At 40.2% G+C, this 25,785-nt stretch overlaps 1 protein-coding gene across 1 annotated transcript in view; it reads right to left on the bottom strand.

Moving 5' to 3' along the window:
- Nucleotides 1–25,785, bottom strand: part of DOCK6 (dedicator of cytokinesis 6) — a 208,460-nt gene that overhangs the window by 18,790 nt on the left and 163,885 nt on the right. The window contains exons 38-43 of the mRNA XM_070934460.1: nucleotides 22,958–23,110; nucleotides 21,051–21,209; nucleotides 15,792–15,892; nucleotides 14,744–14,936; nucleotides 11,730–11,873; nucleotides 10,567–10,698 (exon numbers count right to left, since the gene is read on the bottom strand). Of these exons, the coding sequence (XP_070790561.1) occupies nucleotides 10,567–10,698; nucleotides 11,730–11,873; nucleotides 14,744–14,936; nucleotides 15,792–15,892; nucleotides 21,051–21,209; nucleotides 22,958–23,110 (882 nt within the window). The remainder of the gene's footprint in view (nucleotides 1–10,566; nucleotides 10,699–11,729; nucleotides 11,874–14,743; nucleotides 14,937–15,791; nucleotides 15,893–21,050; nucleotides 21,210–22,957; nucleotides 23,111–25,785) is intronic.

The raw sequence follows: 25,785 nt of genomic DNA, 5'->3' as shown, positions 1-25,785 counted from the left end.
CAAGCCTTCCTGTCCTCTACCATCCTCTGGAGTCCATTTAAGCTCATGCCTACTGCTTCAGTGACTCCATCCAGCCACCTTGTTCTCTGTTGTCCCCTTCTTCTTTTGCCCTCAATCTTTCCCAGCATTAGGTTCTTCTCCAGTGAGTCCTTCCTTCTCATCAGGTGGCTGAAGTATTTGAGTTTCATCTTCAGGATCTGGCCTTCTAAAGAGCCGTCGGGGTGATCTCCTCTAGGACTGACTTATTTGTTCGCCTTGCAGCCAAGGGACTTGCAGGAGCCTTCTCCAGCACCATAGTTCAAAGGCCTCAATTCTTTGGCGCTTAGCCTTTCTTATGGTCCAACTTTCACAGCCATACATTGCAACTGGGAAAAACATAGCCTTGACTAAACACGCTTTTGTTGGCAGGGTGATGTCTCTGCTTTTTAGTACGCTGTCTAGATTTGCCATAACTTTCCTCCCCAGGAGCAAGCATCTTTTAATTTCTTGGCTGCAGTCCCCATCTGTGGTGATCTTGGAGCCCAGGAAAATAAAATATGTCACTATCTCCATTTCTTCCCCATCTATTTGTCAGGAATTGAGAAGGCTGGATGCCAAGTTTTCTTAATGTTGAGTTTCAAGCCAACTTTTGCACTCTCCTTCTTCACTCGCATCAAGAGGCTCTTTAGTTCCTTTTCACTTTCTGCCATTAGAGTGGTATCTGCATATCTGAGGTTGTTGATATTTCTCCCGGCAATCTTAATTCCTATTTTTGATTCATCTAGCCCCGCCTTTCTCATGATGTGCTCTGCATATAAGTTAAATAGGCAGGCAATAGTATGCAGCCTTGCTGGACTCCCTTCCCAATTTTGAATCAATCAGTGGTTCCATGTCCAGTTCTCATTGTTGCTTCTTGACCCGCATATGGTTTCTCAAGAGACAAATATGATGGTCTGGTACTCCCGTCTCTTTAAGAACTTGCTACAATTTGTTGTGATCCACACAATCAAAGGCTTTAGCATAGTCAATGAAGCAGAAGTGGATGTTTTTCTGGAACTCCCTAGTTTTCTCCATGATGCCAGCGTATGTTGGCAATTGATCTCTAGTTCCTCTGCCTCTTCGAAATCATGCCTGTACTTCTGATAGTTCTCGATCCACATACTGCTGGAGCCTAGCTTGTAGGATTTTAAGCATAACCTTACTAGCATGTGAAATGAGTGCAATGGTGCAATTCTTCAGCATTGCCTTTCTTTGGAATTGGAATGGAAACTTACCTTTTCCAATTCTGTGGCCACTGTTGAGTTTTCAAAATTTGCTGGCAAATTGAGTGTAGCACTTTTACCCCATCGTCTTTTAAGATTTTGAATAGCTGAGCTGGAATACTGTCTCCTCCACTAGCTTTGTTGTTGCTCAGATTTCCTAAGGCCCATTTTTTTTTTTAAATTTGATTTATATGCTGCCCTTCTCCGGAGACTCAGGGCGGCTTACAATGTGCTCAGCAATAGCCTTCATCCTTTTGTATATTTATACAAAGTCAGCTTATTGCCCCCACAACTGGGTCCTCAATTTACCTATCTTAGAAAGGATGGAAGGCTGAGTCAACCTTGAGCCTTGGCGAAATTCGAACCTGCAGTAATTGCAGGCAGCTGGTCTTAATAACCAGCTTAATAACAGGGTGCTGTACTACCACTGTACTACCAAGGCTCTTTTGACTTCACATTCTAGGATGTCTGGCTCGAGCTCAGTGACCACCCCATCGTGGTTATCAGGGATGTTAAGCTCGTTCTTGTATAGTTCTTCTGTGTAATTTATTTATTTATTTGTTTGTTTGTTTGTTTGTTTGTTTGTTTGTCACATTTCTATGTCGCCCAACTCCCTAGGGACTCTGGGCAGCTTATAGCAAAAAAACAATGTGAACAATATCCCGTAAAAATTTTTTTAAAAGAAACCATTAAATTTTGCCACCTCTACTTAATCTCTTCTGCCTCTGTTAGGTTCCCGCCATTTTGGTCCTTTATCATGCCCATCTTTGCATGAAACGTTCCCTTCATATCTTCATACCTTGAAGAGATCTCTGGTCCTCCCTATTCTATTGTTTTCTTCTGTTTCTTTACACTGTTCATTTAAGAATGCATTCTTATCTCTTCTAGCTATTCTCTGGAATTCTGCATTCAATTGGGTGTATCTTTCTCTTTCTCTCTTGCCTTTTGCTTCCCTTCTTTCCTCAGCTATTTGCAAAGCTTCCTCAGACAACCATTTTGCTTTCTTGACTTTCTTTTTCTTTGGGATGGTTTTAGTTGCTACCTCTTGTACAATGTTGCGAACCTCTGTCCATAATTCCTCAGGCATTCTGTCTATCAGATCTAATTCCTTAAATCTATTTGTCACCTCTACTATATATTCATCAGGGATATGATTTAATTCATACCTGAGTGGCCTAGTGCTTTTCCCTACTTTCTTCAATTTAAGTCTAAATTTTGCAGCAAGAAGCTCATAATCTGAGCCACAGTCAGCTCCTGGTCTTGTTTTTACTGACTGTATTGAGCTGTGATGGCGAACCTGTGGCACGCGTAGCCATATCAGTGGGCATGCCAGCTCAGCTCTGGGGTGCATGCACACACCGGCCAGCTGATTTCGGGCATTCTGGGCCCACCAGAAGTAGGGAAACAGGCTGTTTCCTGCCTCCAGAGGGGCTGGGGTGGGTGGGGTGGGGAAGGCCCGTTTTTCTTTCTTAACTGGCTCCAGATCCTCTCTATGCATCTGTGGAGGGCAAAAACAGCCTTTCCCACTCCCTCGGAGGCCCTCCAAAGGCCTGAAAGGGCCCATTTCCCAACTCCCGGTGGGATAGGAAGTGACGTTTTTTGCTGTCCCCTGCTTCCAAAGACTCCTAGAGAGGCTTTGGAGACTGGGGACAGCAAAACACATCACTTCCTGTCCCACCGGGAGTTGGGAAATGGGCCCTTTCAGGCCTCCGAGGGAGTGGGAAAGGCTGTTTTCGCCCTTCCCAGATGCATAGAGAGAGTCTGGAGCCAGGTAAGAAAGAAAAATGGGCCTACCAGGCCATCGCATGCCAGGAGCAGGGGGGAGGGGGAGTTGCACGCGCATGCGCAGGGCAGGGCAGATAGAATTATGGGTGTGGGCATGTGCGTGCGCGAACCTCCCTCACCCCCCCTCTCCTGGCACGCGATGACAAAAAGGTTAGCCATCACTGGTATAGATCAGTGGTGGGATTCAAATAATTTAATAACTGGTTCTCTGCACTAATGATTTCTTCCAACAACCAGTTCACTAAACTGCTCAGAAAGTTAACAACCGGTTCTCCCAAAGTGGTGCGAACTGGCTGAATCCCACCACTGGTATACATCTTCTCCATCTTTGGCTGTAGACCACATAGTCAATTTGATTTCTGGGTTGACCATCTGGTGATGTCCATGTGTAGAATTGTCTCTTGGGTTGTTGGAAAAGAGTGTTTGCTATGACCATCGTATTATCTTGACAGAATTCTATCAGCCTGTGCCCTGCTTCATTTTGTACTCCAAGGCCAAACTTGCCTGTTATTCTGGTTATCTTTTGGTTTCCTACTTTAGCATTCCAATTCCCCATGATGATAAGGACATCATTTTTTGGTGTTAATTCTATAAGGTGCTGTAGGGCTTCATAGAACTGGTCAATTTCATCCTCTTCAGCACCAGTGGTTGGGGCATAGACTTCGATTACTGTGATATTGAATGGTTTGTCTTGGATTTGAACTGAGATCATTGTCATTTTGGGGACTGTATCCCAGTATTGCTTTTCCTACTTTTTTATTGATTATGAAGGCTACTCCATTTCTTCTGAAGGATTTGTGCCTGCAGTAGTATACTTGATGGTCTTCTGAATTAAATTCACCCCTTCCTGTCCATTTTAGTTCGCTGATTCCTAAAATGTCAATGCTCAGTCTTTTCATCTCTTGTTTGACCATGTCCAGTTTGCCTTGATTCATGGATCTTACATTCCAGGTTCCTATGGAGAATAGATCTTTACAGCATCGGACTTTCCTTTCACCACTAGATGCAACCACAGCTGAGCATCCTTTCGGCTTTGGCCCAGTCGCTTCACTCTTTCTGGCGCTACTAGCACTAGCCCTCTGCTCTTCCCTAATAGCATATTGGACACCTTCCAACCTGAGGGCTCATCTTCCGGCGTTATATCTTTTTTCCTTTTGGTACTGTCCATGGGGTTTTCATGACAAAGATACTGGAGTGGGTTGCCATTTCCTTCTCCAGTGGATCACATTTTGTCAGAACTCTCTGTTATGACCTGTCCGTCTTGGGTGTCCCTGCACGACATAGCTCATAGCTTCATTGAGCTATGCAAGCCCCTTTGCCATGACAAGGCGTGGATTACCCATGAAGGGGAGTTTTTTCTTCTACGTTGGGCTGTAATTTCTTTTTGTGTGAAGACTGATGCAAAGAATGAGTTAAGCAGCTCTGCTTTCTCTCTGTTACTTCCTTGTTATCTTCTCTCTTTAGTGGACCTACTGTTTCCTTGACTTTGTTCTTGTTGTTTATATGTTGAAAGAAACTTTTTTTTATTATCTTTGACTTTTGCTGCAAGTCTTTGTTCGTTCTGAGCCTTTGCTTTCCTGACTTCATCTTTGCATGTTCTGACTATCTCCTGATAATCAGCCTTAGCTAAATGTTCTTCTTACCATTTTTTGTATTTGTCCTTTTTGTCTTTCAGTTTGTCAGAGAGATCTTTGTGCAGCCATGGCAGTTTCTTCTTGAATGTCTTGTTCTTCTTATATAACAAATGTAGAATGTTTTGGTTTATGTTATCCACATCTTTTGGGAAACTCTGCCTGATCTCTCTCACACATCCTATCCCATTTCCCAGGCTATGGAAGCGATTGTTCAGTTGTTGTTGTTTTTTTTGATAGTAGGAACTTTGCTCTTGGTTGTTTTCTTTAAGAATGACATGTTTCCATCAGTCTTCCTCTTTAGATACATATGTAGGCTCACATTTTACAGAAGCTATTTGTTCCCCATTGTGTTTGATTTGGTTGTATCAGTTTTTTAGAAGCTGTTTGCTCGGTATTGTGTTTTATTTTGGTGTAGTCTTCTTGTTTAGGTTGGGATTCCTTCCTTCGTTCATCGAGTTTCAGAGTGGGTAGAGTTGCCTCTAGACCCTTTATTTTTTCTTCTAGTAATTCAAGTAGTTTACATTTGATGCATAAACTGAAACATAGGACACACTTTGCAAGCCACTATAATGTCAGTCTCTATTTCCATGACTTTTTTGTCTGTTTGTTTGTTAAAAAAATTAAACATTTATAAAAATTAAATATTTTCCCTGTTGGGAAGTGTAAATTTATTATGGTTTACAAGAGTTCTTGGCCTTTTGTTCTCTGTCTTGAAAAATTCATCACTATCTTCCTTGTTTTGAAGAGTCTATCTCTTTTCCCATGGTTTATTATTATTTTTTCTCTTAGACCATTAAGAATTTAAAAATTTCTCAAGAATTAAAATAAGTAAATCTTTTTCAATTTCTTAATTGAAAAAGAAATTTAAAATTGAAAGATTTAAAAATAAAAAAGAATTAAAAATTAAAATGATATTTAAGTTGAAAAAAGATTGAAATTTGAAAAATGAAATTTAAAAATTGAAAAAAGAAATTTGAAAATTTGAAAAAAGAAAATTTGAAAAAAAATTATGACTTTATAAAAGTTCTTTATAAAAGTTCCCTTTATGAAGTAATCTGTACTTCTTTTGTTGGAAATCTCATGCTGTTTTCTAGGAGATACTTTGCTCTTAACCTTCTATCTCCTGCCTTGGAAGTTTATCCCTTTCTTCCCTGTGTATACTTATTAGTATAATTACAAATGTACTTATCAATGTAATTACAAATGGTGAGGTTTACACTTGTTTCTTTAAGCTTTTACCCAAATTTTTATCAGTTAAAAGTTTAAAAGTTTAAAAGCATGCAAACTAATCAGGTCAGCTACTCACTACATTTCCAAAAACATGTGTCTACTCACCAAATCAGAACCAGGCCGCATCAAGAGCAGAGAAGTTGAGTGGGAAAGGAAAACAAAGAAAGAAATTAGCAAGAGAATGGCAAATCTTCAACCGAATTAATTCTCCAGTTGGAGAGAGTGGGGATGACGACAGGAGTCTTGTCTCAGTGATTTGTTCTTAAAGGCCCTTATACTACAAATAGTCCTTGACTTGTAACCGCTTGTTTGACAATGGTTCAAATGGCCTCAGAAAAAGTGATTTATGACCTGTCCTCAAAGTTATCTGTCGCACCACCCCCATGATCTCATAATTGCAATTCAGGCACTTGGCAACCCATGCACATTTATGATGGTTATCGTGTCTTGCAGTTGCATGATCATGATTTGCAACCTTCCCAGCTAGGTCGCTTCTGCCAAGAAAAGTCAGTTGGGGAAGTTGAATTTGCTTGACTGCATGATTCATTTAATGACTATGATATTCCCTGAATGATTGTGGTAAAATGGTCATAAAACCGAGTCTGGTCACATGATTTGCTTAACTACATTATTACTTAGTGATCAAAATTCTGGTCCAAATGTGGCTGTAAATTGAGGATTACCTGTACTGAGATCCTTTTTTATCGTAACATAAGTTGCTATTGTTATATGAGATATCCGGATATCTCTGTGCACGTTCACTGTCTATTGAACACATTATTTTTATGCACTGCTATAATTATAAGGCAGAAACAACTTTCATGGTTTTGCAAGTAAAGGTTTTCTATGCACAGCCCAGAACTTGATCAAGTGCTCCCTTGTGGTAATGTAATTCATACTCCACCCATTTTTCAATAACTATTTGACACTTACGAACTTTCTCTGTCATCAATTTTATCACAGCTTTGGTCAAAAATACATTTGGTAACAGCCATAACTTGATTAATTTTGATGAAGGATGTCCAATGGAAATAAAAACATCAAGGAAGAGATGAAATGATAGAAGAAAAAGAAAAACAGAACAGAACAACTATAAAACCACTGAAGTTCAGCAGTGTCTGAAAAACACAGATAAACATTCCTGATGCAATAGCAGAAGATCTGAGGTATGTAATAGTGGTATGTGTACCTCATGGTATGTGTACTATCAAAAAACTCAACCCAAACAAATTAAGGCAATATTCAGAGCTCCTGACCCTAAAGTCCAACATTCTACATCTTGAGAATTTCTATACCTGACTTTCCTGCCATATTGCCCAGAGTGGGAGGGAGAAGGAGGTGCCTTAATAAAGCATGCTACATAGAAGAACCCAAAAGCATTGGCACTGAGCCCAACTGCCTCTTAGTAGACTGAGATAAACTTAGGTTCACAATTGAGCTGTTCCATTTCCTTTGCCAAAGCAGAACTTGGAGGCTGTTTCTGAAACCTTTATTCTTTGTCAAGAAAGGACTGTTTCTTTGTAAAATGAGGTTAGCAACAATTTCTAGCAGGGCATTTTTTGAAGCACTTCTAGTGCAATGCTTCCTTAATTTGCGAATTGGAACACACACACACACACACAGACACACACACACACACATACACACACTCTTTGGTCAGATGATTGTAATTTAAAATTGATTCTGAAATTAAAATGATGAAAGCACATAGATATTAGTAATAATAATTTTAGGGTGTTCCCCACTGTTCATGCATTATAATATTCCTGAGCTTTTCTTATTTTAGACTAGTTATTTATTTCACAAAATAAATTCAGAAGAACTGAATTATCTACTTCTGGATTTCAATATGAAAATAATAGTTTTGAAGAACATACACTGCAACTATCAGAGCTATCATGGAAAGTCCTAAAACATTTGGGTAGGCTGTAGGACAAAAGGCATGCTTCCTAGGCAGGTTTGAATCCCAGAGCTTTTATTTTATTTGAGAAGCAGAATGAATGGAGCAAGGGAGAACAGGAGGAACATGGCCAGGAGAGCCATGCTCTACAATTCGAAGTGGGGAATGGCCAGTTTTGTGAAGTTTCAGCGACACAAGACAAGGGCTTTCAAGCAATAGAACAAGGACAATAGCAAGATAGAGAATAAGCAAAATGAGGAGGGAGAACAATGCAGGGTAAACTGGAACAGAGGGACTGTGGCTGATTCATCTCAGCTGTTGGTGGCTTTGACTGTGGTTGGAAGTTTCCCAGCAAGAAGGCACACCTTTTCCCCCAACTCTTAAGAAATAGGCCACACTTCATACCCTCCCACAAATCAATGTTATGTTCTTTCCTACTGTAGCACCACAAGTGGGGAAGATGATCAAGGAGCTCATCTTTTTAAGCTTTTTAAAAAGGGACAAAGCTGCAATGGGAATTGTCCAGGATGTAAGTCCTCTACAGCATAGAATAATGCAGGTTATTCAAACAAAGTCATAAAATGTAGATGGAGAAATATGGAAACAAATGGGAAGATATAACTTGTGAAAAGGAAACTAAGTATGTCAAATGTAAATAAAATATTTAGATTAAGAGAATATATATATATGATATACTAGAAATATAGGTATAAAAGTATAAAGTATAGGTATAAAAGATAGATTAAGATAAGAAAGAGAAAATGTATAAATATAGATTACCGATACGAAGATGTTGAAAAGAAGAAGATGTAAATATCTGTTTTTGTTTGTTTGTTCGTTCAATAAAAATTATTTTTTAAAAACTGTTCCATTTAAAATGGAAAGGAAGTGTTCCCTATTATAAGAAAGCGTAGTTTGTGAATACGGAAATCTTTGCTTTAACGTCAGCAACCAAAACTGTCAGAACTGCCATCACTAAACAGCAGTCTGGGGAAATTGTGCTTTATAACTGTGAGCTAGTAATGGCAATCCCAATCTCAATTGCAGCTGTAAACCAAGGACTACTTGTAGTTGGGACACTGAAAACAACAATGTAGGTGTTGAAATGAGATCCAGAGAGGTTTCCCTGCACTGTTTTCATTTTAACTGCAGATTAGTGATATTTAGGTATACACACACATATACACACATACAGTTTGGTCAAGATAAATAAGATATTCTATTCTTTTGCTATGCAATTGTAATAAAAGGGCTATAGGTGTAGTTTAATGATGAATGCACAGAGAAAGGCTGGAGATTACAGGACTAAAGCTGCATGCAGATTCACACAAACACACAAGAAGAAGCAAGACACATTATAGCCTACCTCCCAGCCAGAGGCCTGATTGACAAAACAAAGGGGACAGGGAAACAGAAAAAACAGGTAGAAGAAAGGTAGTTAATTTTTTGAACCTCTGTATCCTTTAGTCTCTAACTAATCACTGGCTAGTCTCAAGGGTATGTTTGAACTGGACATATAATACCTGTTCTTTAAGACTAGGGCAGGGGAGAGTGTTAATTCTGCAATGCATAATTCCCTCCCCTTCTTAATAGGGCAGCCAGAAATTGGCTTTATATACCTAGCTTCATTCTGTCTATCCCTACGATCTCCACAATGAAGGAAAATCAATTGCACCATATAATTAACATAGTAACTACCAATTAGAGACACTGAAATATTTATCCTGAAATGTTGGCTCAGGGAAAAAACCATATCAGCTGAACAAGCTACCTGAACGGTCCACATCAATTCCTAACTGCATTTTCTACCCTCATCCATATTTATAGAATGAAATACATAGAAATAAATGGAATATTTATGAAAAATTGAGACCTACAAGTGTTTATTTCCTTGCCCATCCATTTTTCTTTATGGAATCTATGATATGAAACAGTGATATCACAGTAAAGCCATATGCCTCATTTCCCCTTCAAGGAACACTTTTAGTCCTGATATTCAAAGTACTGCCACATAACTTTAGCTGTGAAAACTTTTAATAAAGTTATCCAAATGGATTCAATACTTTGGTCCTCAACTCATACTAACTAAACTAAGGTATGGCCTTTTTATATCTTAACAAGTAGAGATCCAATACCTACTTGAAAAGCTACAGTATAAGAAAGCAGAAGCTCCACTTAAAGCTTTTACCATCAGAAAACTAATCCAAATATCCAACCTAGGTTTTCATTTCAACCTGCTGGTTCTTATCCCTCTTTCAGTTTTAATAGAAAACCTGGCACCACTCTTGCACATGTCTAATTCTTGTGTATCTGTAAATCACTTAAAATTTCTCTTTTGCAAGCTGAATGTATTCAGCTCCTTTAAATGCTGGTCATAGGAGCTTGTTTCCAGAACTCTCATCATCTTTAGTCTCTTTTTTGAAACTGCTCCACCTTTTCCATGATCTTTTTAAAGTACAATGCTTAGAACTGAATGTAACAAACCAACTGTAATCTTACCAGTGCAGTGTGCAATGGAATTATTTCCTATTGGTCTGCACGCAAAACTTCTATTAATGTATTTCAGGATTACATTGGCCTTTCATTATGACAATTAACAAACTACAGCTTAAATGATGTGCCAACATACTCTGTGTTTATTTTTTCTGATAGACAATATAAAATGGACTACAAGAATGTTTGGGAAGGAGAGAAGTTAATGCTCCTTTTGATCACCATCCTAATTCATCTCCTAAAATGTGATACTGCAACAAACCCTGCTACAGAATGTTCTTACCTGGCTAGTTATCTTGCTGAAAGCATCTTGCAGTTTGCCATGCACAACTGCCAACTTCTTGAAGTCACGGTTGGCTTCATGGATAGGAATGAGGATCTTGTAGGTTTCATTGACAGCTTCATAAAGTCCACCCTGGGAAGAAATGAAGCAAGAATTCAGAGGGCATGGAACTTCCCATCAGGACAGCTCTGACAACTAAGAAGCAAGTAGCAAGGTGGCTAATAGGGGAAATGAGGGACAACTGGTATGTAGCAGCAGTCAGTGCTTCAACTAGCTGGATAGGTAGCAGGTATGCCAAAAAGAAGACTGGATATGCTTCTCTTCTAAGGAATGTACCAAGACTATTTGATAAAGGCTATTTGAAGAATAATTTGCTGTCCCATGGAAGAAAATATCTAATTGTTACTATTATACAACTATTTTCTGTCCTGATGCTGGAAATGTATTGTGCAAAGTATAATTAACTGAAATGTAAGATTTTTTGTTATTTTAAAATTTATTTTAAGGCATGCTTTAGGAATAAAATGGATGGTACCCTTATCCACAATTGCATGCATTCCCTGAAATCAATTGGGTTGACATGTCTAAAAAGAGGTTTACTAGGTCTTCCCTCAACTAGAGACTCTCTTGTATAGGAATCTAGGGCTTGTGAAGGGCTACCATAGACCCTTTAAGAACTGAAATCAACAACTAGCAGGAAAACATGCCAGTCTTTTGATGAGCTCAGATGCCAGGAGCCTTTTCCTAGGAAAACAGCTCTAACAATAATGTCCTGCTATAATGTCCAAAATATTGATAGCTCCTGGGTTCTAACCCTGATATGGTGTGGTTTATGTGACATACATTCTTCATGAGCGCTTTGTATCTGTTATGCTAATACAGACAAGAACTGCTGATATGGAAGGGCAGAAATTGTGCCATTCTTGAGCCATTTGAACTCCTTCAGACATCGTTCTAAATGATTAGCATGCAAAATGGCTCAATTTTAGCATTTGAAACCATGACATGATTTTTTCCCCCCAGTGCATAGGAAGCCAAGCTGTTTCTGTGTCTATTTTCCCACTAGTAAATCAGCCAGGAATCATCAAGGCAATATAGAATGCTTTTGTATGTTGGAAATAAGTTCACACAAGCCCCAGTCATGCCACATTTGAAGTTCTTACCAAAGTAAACGAAGAAGCTGCTTGCTCAAGCAAGCCTACCAATCCTTGTTCTGTGAAGTATTTTCCAGAGCAGATGCCCTCTTCATCTGGGGACAATATGTCATCTGAAACAGCAGACTCTTCTAGCACATTGGAAGATATGTTCTTGGAATCAGAGGTAAATTATTGAGAGACTGAGTCAGAGAGAAACAGAACTTGGAATACTACGTCCAATTTTGGTCAACATGATACAAAAAAAGATGTTGAACTTTAGAAAAAGTGCAGAGAAGAGCAACAAAGATGATTAGGGAGCTGGAGGCTAAAACAAAGTGTATGATGAACAATTGTAGGAACTGGGCATGTCTAGTCTAATGAAGAGAAGGAAAAGGGATGACATGATAGCGGTTTTCCAATTTTTTTTTTGTAATTTTTTTTTGTTTTTTCCAACATAAATACAAAAAAGAAAAATTTTCTCAAGAACGAAGTCTTGGTCTGGTCACAAATGGGTATACTAGTTTAACAAATGAAAACAGATAATTTTAACATAAATTCCAACATCTTAATTTAAATCTTTCTATTATCTCATCATACATCTTGATCTCCTACTAAAGCAAAGCTCATTTTTATATTCAATTATAAATTCAATTATAAATCAAAATTCAATACCGCTCTATCTAAATTTTTTTTCCATTGCTCCTTTTAACATCAACATTAAACACAAAAACAGTCTAATCTATTAATCTATATATGTACCTTACAATTTTATCACCACGAATCCTAATTTCCAAATGTATGCAATTCAATTTTTATTTCAATTTATTAATCAAAATTTCTTTCTATTTTTCTCATTTTCTAGACCCAATTCATCCCATCTTAATCTTAAACTTTTACACAGACATCTCAAAATTTTCCATTTCATTTTAATTATTGCCCAACATTTTCTTTTTCACCCCTTATTAATAATTATTCTTCAATGTATTTTCCTCATTCTCCTCCATCACTCCCCTTATTGCTTGGCTGATTTCCAGCATAACATATTTTGGCTGAGTTTTCAGCTTAATCTCCTCCATAACTCCAACTATTATTTGGCTGATTACCAGCATTTTCCATTGTTTTAGCTGATTTCCAGCATGCTTTATTTTGGCTGATTAACAGCATTCTCCTCCATAACTCCACCTATTATTTGGCTGATTTCCAGCATTACATTATTTTGGCTGAGTTTTCAGCTTATTCTCCTCCTTAACTCCAACTACTATTCTGCTAACTTATTAAAAATTTCTTCTTCAATATGTTGTCTATTAATCCACTGTTTCCAACTAAACTCTTCCAAGGTGTATCCCCATCTATTTCTTAATATTAATCATTTCCAACATATATTAAATTCAATCTCAATTATGACTTCCATCTGTGTACCTTAGTATATCATCTATAATCATTAACAATTAATCATAATTATCATCCACCACTTTATCGACTTAAAACTAAAACATGTTACATCAAATTATGCTTTTATGAAAATATCACTTTTAGTCACCTTAACTTCCCACTTCTATTTTAATCATCTTTTATTTTTAATTTTCTATCTTTATTTTACCATAAGCACTTCTTGTTTTTATTTAAAGCTCACTTAAACTTTGAACCATTTAAACAATTAAGCATTCGTAACGAGTCAAATAGGTTCTTTTCAGAAAAAAAAAAGTTTCCGCAATCAACACTTTCACTTAGTCACAGCTTCAATCGCCATTTTGAAACATTTATGTAGCAATCCGTTTAATCTCTTTGTCTGGCTTTTAAAGATGACAAATCCTTAATTATTGCTTTTCTCTTTTTCAAAAGTCAAGTCCATTTCAGTTTTAACAAGAAGATTCGAATATCCAACTCTAGTTAATAAGCAATTCATTCCAATCAATCAGTGTAAAATTCTTAAAGGGTCTTCAATTTCTTTCCTTATTTTACAAAATCTTCAAGCCCCTCAGATCTTCAGCTGCTAGGTAAGGCTGGGGGTCTTATTTGTAAATATCCTTGTTCACACGTTGTTTCTCGCCTGGGTTGATGTCACTCACCCGGCTCCAAAGCACATCGTCCTTTCCTCCTTCTTCCTGCACATTGCTTGTCCCGATTTGTCGCAGTCTCGAGGCAGCCGCCATGGCTGCCATCCCCCGCCGCTGACTTAGAGGGTTGCCTCTGGCCTCCGAGGAACTTGCCCGTTCCTCTCAGCCGCCCAAGGGGTCCCTCTCTTTCCCGTCCCTTCAGGACAGGGTAGGTCCGCAGACCTGTCAGCGGCGGTTTGCCAGGCGGGGTTTTTGGGGGGCTCATCAGAGCCCCGCTATTTCCCCGACTGCATCGCCGCAATGCCAAACCGGAAGTCCCAGTCTTCCAATATTTGAGGGGCTGTCACAGTGAAGAGGAGGGTCAATCTATTCTCCAAAACATCTGAGAGCAGGACAAGAAGCAACAGATGAAAATTTATCAAGGAGAGAAGCAACCCAGAACTAAGGAGAAATTTCCTGACAGTGAGAACAATTAGCCTCTAGAAGTTGTGGATGCTCCATCACTGGACGTTTTTAAGAAGAGACTGGACAGCCATTTCTCGAATTGTATGCCCCCTTCCAACTCTGTTATTTTGTATTCTGTAAAACTCTTTTTACCGTCTTGTTCTCCCAAAGCCGTTCAGAGGGAGAGGAATAACTCAATCTAGAACTGAGGTAGACAACTTGGTCTTTTCCAGGTACCTTGGCTGAAACTCCTATGATTCTTAGCCACTGACATGTTATCCTTGTCTCATAAATTGAATTCCAAAATCAGATTAAAGTCCTCTGCGCTATAATTTCTTTGAAACTCAGAGACCTTATCAGGATATGGAATATCCCTGCTCTATTTCTGGTTCTCTTGAGAAAACTTGGAAGGAGCTAAAATGTGTTCTTTCAACAGCAGATATAAAAGTACAGAGTAAATGAGTAGAGGTGTAGGGCTATTCTGACATAGTAGGTTAGTCCTTTTACAGCAACTGCTCTGCTCTTCCCTTCTTCTCTTACCTGGAAAGTGACACAGCCCACTGGTAAATAGCGGCAGTCTTCCAACATACTCAGATATTCAGCTACTAGTGCAGCAGAATGCACCAAACACTGTGCTGCCTCTGCATGGTTTCCACGTTCGGAATGCTTTGCTGCCATGTTCTGCAGCCATGTTAGCCTCAGATCTGGTGACGCCTGGTATCCCTTGGCTATCCTGAGAAGCAAATTATGATCAGGGACAAATGTCTTAACTTTTATGCACATCTACTACACTAAGTGCCTTTGTCTCCCTCTTATAGTATGTAAGGTGGAGAGCTTTTGTCATGAATATCTACAGGGTGATTTCTAGTGACGTTCCTATGTTCCTTAATTCCATTTTGTACCTTTCCTACTTTTTCTACCTTTTAAAAGCAGGCACATTCAGTGTTTTAAATGTAGGACAAATGCCTTTCTGCTCATATTGGTTAACAGTTTTCCCAACTGTTTGCCCATCTTGGGTTGTAATTCCCCATCAGCAGAAACAATAGCAGTTTTAGCCCCAAACCTCTAAATGGAGTTACAGCTTGGTAATTCATGTAGGATGAAACTGAGAAAAGATGTTGCCAACTCCTTCTAATTATTTTCTCCTTTGATATTCCTTAACAGCTATGCACTCCTTCTTTTCCAGGCTCAAAATGCCTGATGCCTTCACAATGAGTTATGAAAACTCAAGCCTCCCTCTTCCTTTCTATAATTGATTACTACTTATTGGCTTTGACAGAGGCTGATATCAATAAAACCAGTACTGAGCCACATTTCTTTTATTTTTTTTTACTAAGTAAGCTATTTTTGGTGAAGGCTCATAGTGGCCACCAATATCCAACTAATGAAGTTAATGCCAAATGTGATTTCTGAACAATCCCTAAAAGGACTGGGAACAAAACAAAGAAATCAGGATATCTGCATCTGGAACTGCTTCCTTTTTCTTGACTCTCTGGGAAATATCCAGCAAAGAATTAAGGCTGTGAAATTAAACTATTCTGGAGTTTTCCTATTGCTTCCACTATTGGGGCACTGACTGTGACCTTACCTATACATAAGGTCTATCAGCATCTCTGGATCCTCCTGATGCTCTTTCATCTTTACTGTATCTGTCAGGATCATGTGCAAGTTAAAGACAAGATCTTGTACCTGAGCAGGAAAAGGAGAATGCAATTTCTATATGAGCAATAATGAAAAACTATTTGTAAAAATCCATATAAACATGATAGATTACATAGAGATGCCTGCAAGAAAACAATTTTCTTTTTTTTTATTTATTCAGGAAAATCTAACTGTTATCATGCAAAATATTTTTATTTCATGTCTGATATAAACAGAAACACATATCTTCATTGTAATAGTACTAAGTGTTTAGAAAGTCAAGCCCTTCCTTTTGGCATGCATACTATTACTACTCTGCACACCAATCAGAAATGCTGTAAATGTGTAGACTTTGTTCAGGTACCTATTCCTTCCTTCAATTTCTCCCCAGTTCACATCTCCTATCTGCATTTTATCTGTATTAGGTGTGCCACTACATATTGTCTTCCACTTCACCCATGGTCCCATTCTATTTCTTTATTAAAATTGACATTTCATTAGCTATTTTTCCTTTACATACGTAGTTTTTCCCAAGTACTGTCTTTGGGTTTCCTTCACTTAAAGCTACCGGTAGTCCTTGACTTACAACAGTTCATTTAGTGACCGTTCAAAGTTACAATAGCACTGAAAAAGTGACTTATGATCATTTTTCACATTTATGACCTTTGCAGCATCCTCATGGTTACGTGATTTACATTTGGATAATTGACAATTGACTCACATTTATGATGGTTGCAGTGCCCTGAAGTCATGTGATCTCCTTTTGCGACCTTCTGACCAGCAAAGACAATGGGGAAGCCAGATTCACTTAACGTGTTACTTATTTAAGAACTGCAGTGATTTACTTAACAACTGAAGTGAGAAAAGTCAGAAAATGGAGCAAACTCCATGAATTTCTCACTTAACAAATTTTGGGCTCAATTGTGGTTGTACGTTGAGGACTACCTGGACTGTCAGGTCTGCCAGGCTCCGCTTGGCGCCTCACAGGCATCCTGGGATCAAAGGCCAGAAAGAATAGATGGGCAATAAAGCTGTGTGTGTAAATGATGGGAAATAGGGAGAGGGGAATAACAGGGGATAAAGACCACAGATGCTCGCAACCAGTTTGTACCAGCATCCAAGGCCAGGTACCCTGAGAAAGAATGTGGATTACCCCAACACCTCTTAGCATTCTCAAAACACTTCGGTGAGTTCTGATTGGCTGAAGATGGACTGGTCATGGGAAAAAGGCTGGGATGAGGGGAAACTTTTCTGTATCTTTTGAGCATGGAAAACACAGAGTTCGCCTGACTTTACTGTAGACATAATCTTCTTAGTAAAAGAATCTTTCGCTTCAACCAAATGGGATCAAGGGTTTTTCTTTCCTAAGGGATCAGATTGGGGCAGATCTGACATTAGGCGAGCTTGGCAGTTGTGCTCAACTCAGAGAGGAAATTGCCTCTACCATGAGGACTGTGCAAATGACATCCATTCAAGGGAGCGACGAGGAAATCAAAGCCTGGGGGGAAGCATCCTTGAAACCCGCTCCTGAAGGGCTGGCAGTGCCAGTGCAGCTGAGAGGACACAGGACACAAACCATGGGTGTGAAGTTCAATGGAGACCCAAAGCAGTTGGGGTTCTTCCTGGCACATGTTTGGACATACATGCAGGAGTATGGTCCAGAAATAGCCACCAAATGGGCCAAGGTGCAGTGCAGTAGCTTTTGAGGAAGACAATTGGTTCCAAATGCACAAGGTTGAATGTATAATGCAAGATTGTCTAGCTTGGGATGGTGCCAAACTGTATGCCTTGCAGCGCCAATGGTTAATAGTTCTATAAAAAAGCCATGATTCAAAAGTGGTGGGACATTTTGGTTTCGTAAAAACCCTGCACCTAGTCAAGCACCAAGTTTGGTGGCTGCACTGAAGAAGGACATAGAGAGCTATGTAATTAGCTGCCCTATCTGTGTCTCTGCCAAGAGGCAATATGGGAAAACACCAGGGCTTCTCCAGCTGATAACAGAACCTAAACCCCATAGCAAGAGATATCAATGGACTTTACAGTAGAACTGCCCAAAAGCTTGGGCAATACAGTAATTGAGGTGATAACTGATTTGCTTTCCAAAGAAGTGCACTTTATGCCCTCTCAAAAAATCCGCTTCACTTGCATTTTGGGTAAGCTATTCATGCAGCACGACTACCAACTGCATGATGCTCCAGAAAGAATAATCTCAGATTGTGGAGTCCAAATCACAGTTCTGGCAGGAGTTCCTAAAACTTTTGGGGACCACTCAAGGGCTCAGCTGTTCACGTCATCCAGATAATAATGGTACCTGTGAATGTACAAATGGGGTCTTGGAGCAGTACCTCCTGTGATATGTTAATTACCAACAAGACAATTGGGTGGAATTTCTCCCTTTCAGAGAGGTCACCTACAATAACTCAGTACACAGTAGCACTGGGTTTGCTCCATTTAAAGTGGCCATAGGACAGGACTTTGTATCTATTCCAGAGTTGCCTCAGCTCCCTCACCGCATTGACTGCATCGCTAAAAGAGTGGGTCACCCAGCTACGGAATATCTGGCCGGTGGTGAGAAAGATTTTGGATGAAGCTAAGGAAGCATAAAAAAAACACCCAATGAAAAGCACATTAAGCCAAAGGACTTTAAAGTGGGAGATAAGGTTTATTTATCTACCAAATTCTTACAATTTAGACAACCATCCCAAAAAATTGGGGCTTATTAACCCAGTGACTTGAGCTGCCAAAAACGCTCAGATGAGAGCATCCGGTATTTCATTGCAGCCTATTGAAGCCAGAGATCACATCTTTCCTACACCCCAAGTCGCCATCAGCCCCCAACCCCATTATAATTGGGGGGGAACAACACTTTGAAGTCAAAGACATTTTGGACTCCCATATACATTGGGGGGGGATCCAAGACTTGATAGCATGGAAAGACTTTCCTCCCTTGGAGATTGAATGGGTCGATTCCCAACATATTAAAGCCTCCAGACTGCTTAAAAAATTCCATAAACAGTAGCCAGATAAACCTCATTGAAATATTTGCTAATTAGAGAATTTCTCTTTGTCTATCATTTCCTTCTTTGGTTTTTTTTTCCTTTATAGGACTAACATCTCTATCAAGGGGGGCAGAATGTCAGGCCTGACAGGCTTGGCTTAGCACCTCACAGGAATCCTGCTATCAAAGGCTAGCGGGGGGGGGAGAGGATAGATGGGCAATAAAGCTATGCGTGTTCATGATAGGAAATAGGGAGGGGAAAATGACAGGTGATAAAGACCAGAGAAGCTCACAAACACTTTGTACCAGCATCCAAGGCCAGGCATCCTGAGAAAGTATATGGATTACCCCAAAACATCTCTGCATTCTCAAAACACATAGGCAAGTTCCAATTGGCTGAAGGAGGACTGTGTTCTGACTCAGCCTTAGCAGAACCAAGAAACAGACTCCTTGTTTAAAAAACCCCTCTTTATTTAGCCCCTGTGAATTACTGGCATTCACATACTGAAAAGTCCAGGCAATAATCCTTCAAAGGGTTAATTGCAGTAACAGACCTTATCAGTTCCTTGGGAGACTTGCCAGGCTGGGAGCTTAAGCAGTCTCTGAGGCATGAACCACAATAAGCAACACTTCCGAAAGAAATCTGAACGGTTTTCTCCTGCAACCATCCCTCCCCTTTCCTCCTATTTATTCCCCAGCCAGGGAGGGGCCATTCAGCATCCACATATGCCTTTCTTCCAGAGTCAGCTCCTTGTCCTCAGTTGTTTTCCTCTCCTAACAGCTCTGCGCATGTGTGCATCTGGAACAGGCCCCAGCTATTCATCCTCCCCACTTATCTCCGACTCCAAAGGCAGCTGGGAAATGTTGGATGGCCCTGGCTCTATCTCTGCTTCTGATGCAGAGCATCCATCAGAGCCTTCCTCAGACTTTTTTTTTTTTTAAATTTATATGCCGCCCTTCTCCGGAGACTCAGGGCAGTTTACAATGCGTTAAGCAATAGCCTTCATACTTTTGTATATTTTATACAAAGTCATCTTATTGCCCCCACAATCTGGATCCTCATTTTACCTACCTTAGAAAGGATGGAAGGCTGAGTCAACCTTGAGCCTGGTGAGAATTGAACTCGCAGTAATTGCAGGCAGCTGGAAGCTAAATGCTACCTTTAACAGTAGCGTTAGTCTGCTGCGCCACTCAGGCTCAGCAGACTCAGGCTCAGACTCCAGGACTGGCCCAAGTTCCTCCCCAAGTCAGTGGTGAGTTGCTACCAGTTCGCACCAGAGCGGGCAAACCGGTAGCGGCGGTGGCGGGAGGCTTTGCCCACCCGCCTGGATGCTTCTGTGCATGCGCGGAAGCGCTATGCATGCACAAGCGAACTGGTAGCGATGGGATTTGGAACCCGCCCCTGGTCCAAATCTGCCACTAGCTCCGCTGGCAACTGGCAGGCCACAACAGAGTGGTCATGGGGGGAGGGCTGGGATGAGGGGAAATTGTTCTGTATCTTTTGAGAGTGGGAAACCCAGAGCCTGCCTAACTTTACTGCAGTCAACATCTCTTAGTAAAAGAACTTTTCACTTCAACTAAATGGGGTCGAGGTTCTTTCTTTCCTAAGGGAACAGATTGGGTTACAAATTTCCATGTGTTGATAAACTAGACAACACTCTGAAACAAAGGGACAGGAGTTATGGCAAGAAGAACAGAAGGTTAAGGCATCATGCTAGAAACCAGGAGATTATGAGTTCTACTTCAGCCTTAGGCAGGAATGTTGGCCGGGTGACTTTGGGCCACTCACTCTCTCACAGCCCAACTCACCTCACAGGATTGTCATTGTGGGAAAAATAGGAAAAGGATGGAATATTAGTTATATCTGCTGCCTTGAGGTATTTATAAAAAATAATAAAAGGATAAAATAAAAGAGGGAGAGGGAGGGAGGGAGGGAGGGAAGGGAGGGAGGGAGGGAGGGAGGAAGGAAGGAAGGAAGGAAGGAAGGAAGGAAGGAAGGAAGGAAGGAAGGAAGGAAGAAAGAAAGAAAGAAAGAAAGAAAGAAAGAATGAAAGAAAGAAAGAAAGAAAGAAGACAAATGCAATGTTTTAAGTTATTTGGATCTTAAAGAAGAAGATAACATTTCTAGCTGGGTAAGGGCAAACCAAGACTAGGCCCAAGTCTTGCTCCAAATCTCTTGCAGGCAATTTATGGGAGTGTATACAATACCTGCTCAGCAAAGGTTGTCTCTCGCAACTCTGGGTCTTCTTCAGCATAGGTAAGGATGGTTTTTAGGGAGCGCCTCAAGTGCTCCTCATTGAAGTTCTGAGATGTTCCCACAAGTGAGGAGAGGGACATGGTAACCTGCATCTTCACTCGGGCAAAGTTCTTTACAAGAAAGTTTCAAAAAGGGTGCTTGAAGGTATTTCTCTTAGCATTAACAAAATTCCAGACATACATAAAAAAGAAAATCCCTGCTTTCTTCATCATATCTAGTGCCTTTAGCCAACCAACACAAGGCAAAAACTTCTCAGGCAAATGCCCAGAAGTGCTAAGTGCTTTGCAAAGAAGCACAAAGGAAATGATGATGGCTCATTGCATTTTGAAAAGGTGACATTTTCAGTTTCTATCAGGCCTATACACATGCGCGCGCACGCACACACACACACACATATACAAACACACACACACACACACACACATACAAACCTGGCTAGAAAGAATATGCACATAAAAGCCTACGAAAAAGAAAGACACATATACACATACATATATACATACCTATATACATATCATGGGATCAAGCAATATATTTTAGCCCAATGTATCTTAATAACAAAATAATAAAGAATGGAGTTTGGGGGGAGGGAGACAACAAAATAGAAAGACACAGTATGTGAATAGGAAAAAAATGTATTATAAATGCAGTAAGCAACTAGATATATAAACAATGTCCATAATACCTTGTAAAGCCACCCCAATGATGCCCTTGAAGTGCTGTCCCAGTGCCTGGAGGCCGTGCGGGCCTGGATGGGGAGAAACAGGCTCCAACTCAACCCCTCCAAGACCGAGTGGCTGTGGCTTCCGGCGTCCCGATATAGCCAGCTGACGCCATCGCTGACTATTGGGGGTGAATCACTCGCCCCCACGGAGAGGGCTCGCAACTTGGGCGTCCTCCTGGACGCACGGCTGTCCTTGGAAGATCATTTGACGGCCGTGGCCAGGGGGGCTTTTTATCAGGTTCGCCTGATACGCCAGTTGCGTCCCTTTCTAGATCGGGACTCCCTACGCACAGTCACTCAGGCCCTCGTCACCTCCCGCCTGGACTACTGCAACGCTCTCTACATGGGGCTCCCCCTGGGGTGCACCCGGAGGCTCCAGCTGGTCCAGAACGCGGCCGCGCGGGGGATCATGGGGGCGACGAGGCGCTCCCACGTGACACCTCTCCTGCGCGAGCTGCACTGGCTCCCGGTGGTCTTCCGGGTGCGCTTCAAGGTGTTGGTGACCACCTTTAAAGCGCTCCATGGCTTAGGGCCGGGGTACTTACGAGACCGCCTTCTGCCACCAATAGCCTCCCACCGGCCAGTACGCTCACACAGAGTGGGCCTCCTCAGGGTGCCGTCCGCCAGGCAATGTCGGCTGGCGACCCCCAGGGGGAGAGCCTTCTCTGTGGTGGCGCCTACCCTCTGGAACACCCTCCCCCCAGAATTACGCATAATAACAGACCTCCGGATTTTTCGTCGGGCCCTAAAAACCTATTTATTCCAACAAGCTGGGCTGGCTTGACCAAATTTTTTAATTTTTAAATTGATTTTAAATTGGAAATGGTTTTAATTCGGCCAAAACATTTAATTATTTTAAATAGTTTTTTAGATTCACCATGTTTGTATATATGTCTTGTTTTTACCTTGGCTGTGCACCGCCCTGAGTCCTATTTTGGAGAAGGGCGGTATAAAAATTTAATTAAATAAATAAATAAATAAATAAATAAAGTAATGTAAAATAGGTCCTGGGCCTAAAACATTGAAAATTGGAAGGGAGAAAAAGGTAGCTGCTCTGTCCTCAGAACAGCAGGTACAAGGGGGAACTGTCCTACCCTTTAATGCCCTCCCACACCTTTTCCCAATATCACTTACATTGCCAATCTCAAAGTTCTGTCTCATGAGAAGATAGAGAGAGGTGCTTGCATGGGTGCGAATGATGGCTACTCTGCTACTACAGTGGCGTAGGAGACGTAGGCACAGATCAGCACACAGTTCAGTGTCTTCTTCAAAAAGCATTTCAGGAAACTGTAAGCATGAGATTCAAGTTATCTGATTTGACAATGATAAAAATTGTTTTTCTAATTTGTTATTTATTCAATAGATGTGGAAGACCACCAAATTCTATAAGACTCTGGGCAGCATACAGCATTAAAACATAATAAAAATAATAAAATAATAAGAAACACCAATTAAATATATTTGAAAAGATAATCCTTTAAACAAATAAAATTCTATAAGGGCTCAAGTCTTGAGGTGATAGTCAGATTTTCAGGGACTTTTTGAACATAAATCAGAGTAGAAGTTATACAAATCTTTAGAGCAGTGTGTCCCAATTTCTTAGGAATTTTTAGATGTGTGAACTTCAACTCCCAGAATTGAAGACTTGAAGCCCATATATCTTAAAATGGCTAAGGTGGGAAACACTGTTCTAGAAGGATATTATTCTAAAGGGCAGGTGCTGCAACAGAAAAGGCAATATCATTGTTTAATCAAGGGGGCTAGAGTATACCCACTCTGTTTGTTGTAAAGGATGGGCAGAAAGTATTGGAGATTCCACCCAATTTGTATTAATGAAATATATAACCCAATTGTGTATCACTTCTAAAACCTAAGGTATTAAAACATCCAGAACAGTAAAATCTAACCCATGCCTCCCACTGGACCTTGAACAATGTGACAGCCTTTTTATGTGGGCTGTTCCACATCTGAAGTATACTGACTGAGGAAAACTGCTCTGGACAGCAGCAGACAAATCTTAGACAAGGAAGCACCTGGGCAAGAGGCCTCCTAGCATAAGGTGACCAGACGTCCCGCTTTTGGCGGGACAGTCCCGCTTTTGAGCAATTTGTCCCGCGTCCCGCGGCGTTTCAAAAAAGTCCCGATTTTTCTTGAGCCCCAGCTGATGGCTAAAAGAAAAAAAAAACTGTTTAAACTCTTGCCCGGGGCTTCAAAGGGCCGCCCTACAGGCAATCAGTGTAAAGCAGTTTTTTTTCCCCTAGCTAAGCTTCAGAAACGAAACCGAAACCGAAACCAGGGTCTTTGGTGCAGCGTGACAAAATGAGGCAGAGAGATTTATTTTTATTTTTATTTTTCCTCCCCAAAAAAGGTAGGTGAAAAACTGCAAACAATGGGAAATTTAGGAGGAGAGTTCAAGATTTTAAAACACAAAGGAAAAAAAGCTGTATTTAACTAGGGAATTGTAATAATTGAGATACTATTAATTGTATATTGTGTTGAAAGCAGAAATGGTTAAGTTGTGGTTCGGAGGAATATATGGGAGAAATTATTTGGTTTATTATTATTGGTAAATATAATTAATTGATTTGTAAGAAATTGGATTGCATGGAAATAATTGGAATATTCATGTTCATATTGATTAATATACAAAAAAGATAGTTTTATAACTAATTGATTTATATTAAAATGTTGAATTTGTATTAAACAACTGTATTACATAATTACATAATTAAACAATGTGAGGATGGATATAAAAATAGATGACAATGGGAAGGGGTATAATATAGAATAGAAGGGAAAATTTGAATTTGATTAAGATTAGAGATGAGGATGAAGGGTAATATTGGTTTTTTTAAAAAATAGATGAGGAATAAATATGGCAAAAAGGAAATATAGAAATTGTAAATTTAATTGAAATGACTAAACGCTGTTTAAATTTGTGAACCAGCCAAATATTCTGTTCAAAGAAAATACATTGTATGTTTGTATGTGTGTTTCTAATTATTGCTATTTATTCATATTTGTTCTCTTTTATTCTTTAAAGTTTAACAATTCATTCTTTATCTTAATATGTTTATATTTGCTTGGGGTTGGCTTTCTTCCCTTTCATCTTTTTTATTGTACAGCAATCTTTCTCCTCAAACCTACCACCTCTCTCTTTTCTTTCCTTCTTACTTTCTCTTCCCCCCACCCTCTTTTTCTCCTCCCTACTTCCTCTTTCTTTCTCCTTCTCCTCCTCTCTTCCTCCCTCTCTTACCCTCACTCCTACTCTAATTTCCATTCCTTCATCCCTCTCTATTGCTGTAATCCTTTAATGCATATGGACTACTCAGAGGGCTGAAAAAGTTATTTTTGACTGGTCCTCACACTTTTGACCAGTCCTCGAACTTACGACTGTCCTCACATTTTACATTTTTGCCCTATCTTGTCACCATGTTGAAGAGAAGCAGTTGTGAAATGAGTGACATGGTTGTTAAGAATGCTGCACGGGCATAAATGTGAGGATGGTCATAAGTGTGAGGACCAGTCAAAAGTGCGAGGACCTGTCAGAAATGACTTTTTTCAGCCCTCTGGTTAGTCCTTTTGTGCATATGGACTACTCAGAGGGCTGAAAAAGTTATTTTTGACTGGTCCTCACACTTTTGACCAGTCCTCGAACTTACGACTGTCCTCACATTTTACATTTTTGCCCTATCTTGTCACCATGTTGAAGAGAAGCAGTTGTGAAATGAGTGACATGGTTGTTAAGAATGCTGCACGGGCATAAATGTGAGGATGGTCATAAGTGTGAGGACCAGTCAAAAGTGCGAGGACCTGTCAGAAATGACTTTTTTCAGCCCTCTGGTTAGTCCTTTTGTGCATATGGACTACTCAGAGGGCTGAAAAAGTTATTTTTGACTGGTCCTCACACTTTTGACCAGTCCTCGAACTTACGACTGTCCTCACATTTTACATTTTTGCCC

Source organism: Pituophis catenifer, unplaced genomic scaffold (genome assembly GCF_029215685.1).
Source record: "Pituophis catenifer annectens isolate HBS135680 unplaced genomic scaffold, rPitCat1.0.hap2 SCAF_2, whole genome shotgun sequence".
NCBI classification, from domain to species: Eukaryota; Metazoa; Chordata; class Lepidosauria; order Squamata; family Colubridae; genus Pituophis; species Pituophis catenifer.
The sequence above is the reverse complement of the archived record's forward strand: the minus strand, read 5'-3'. Positions and strand labels throughout refer to the sequence as shown.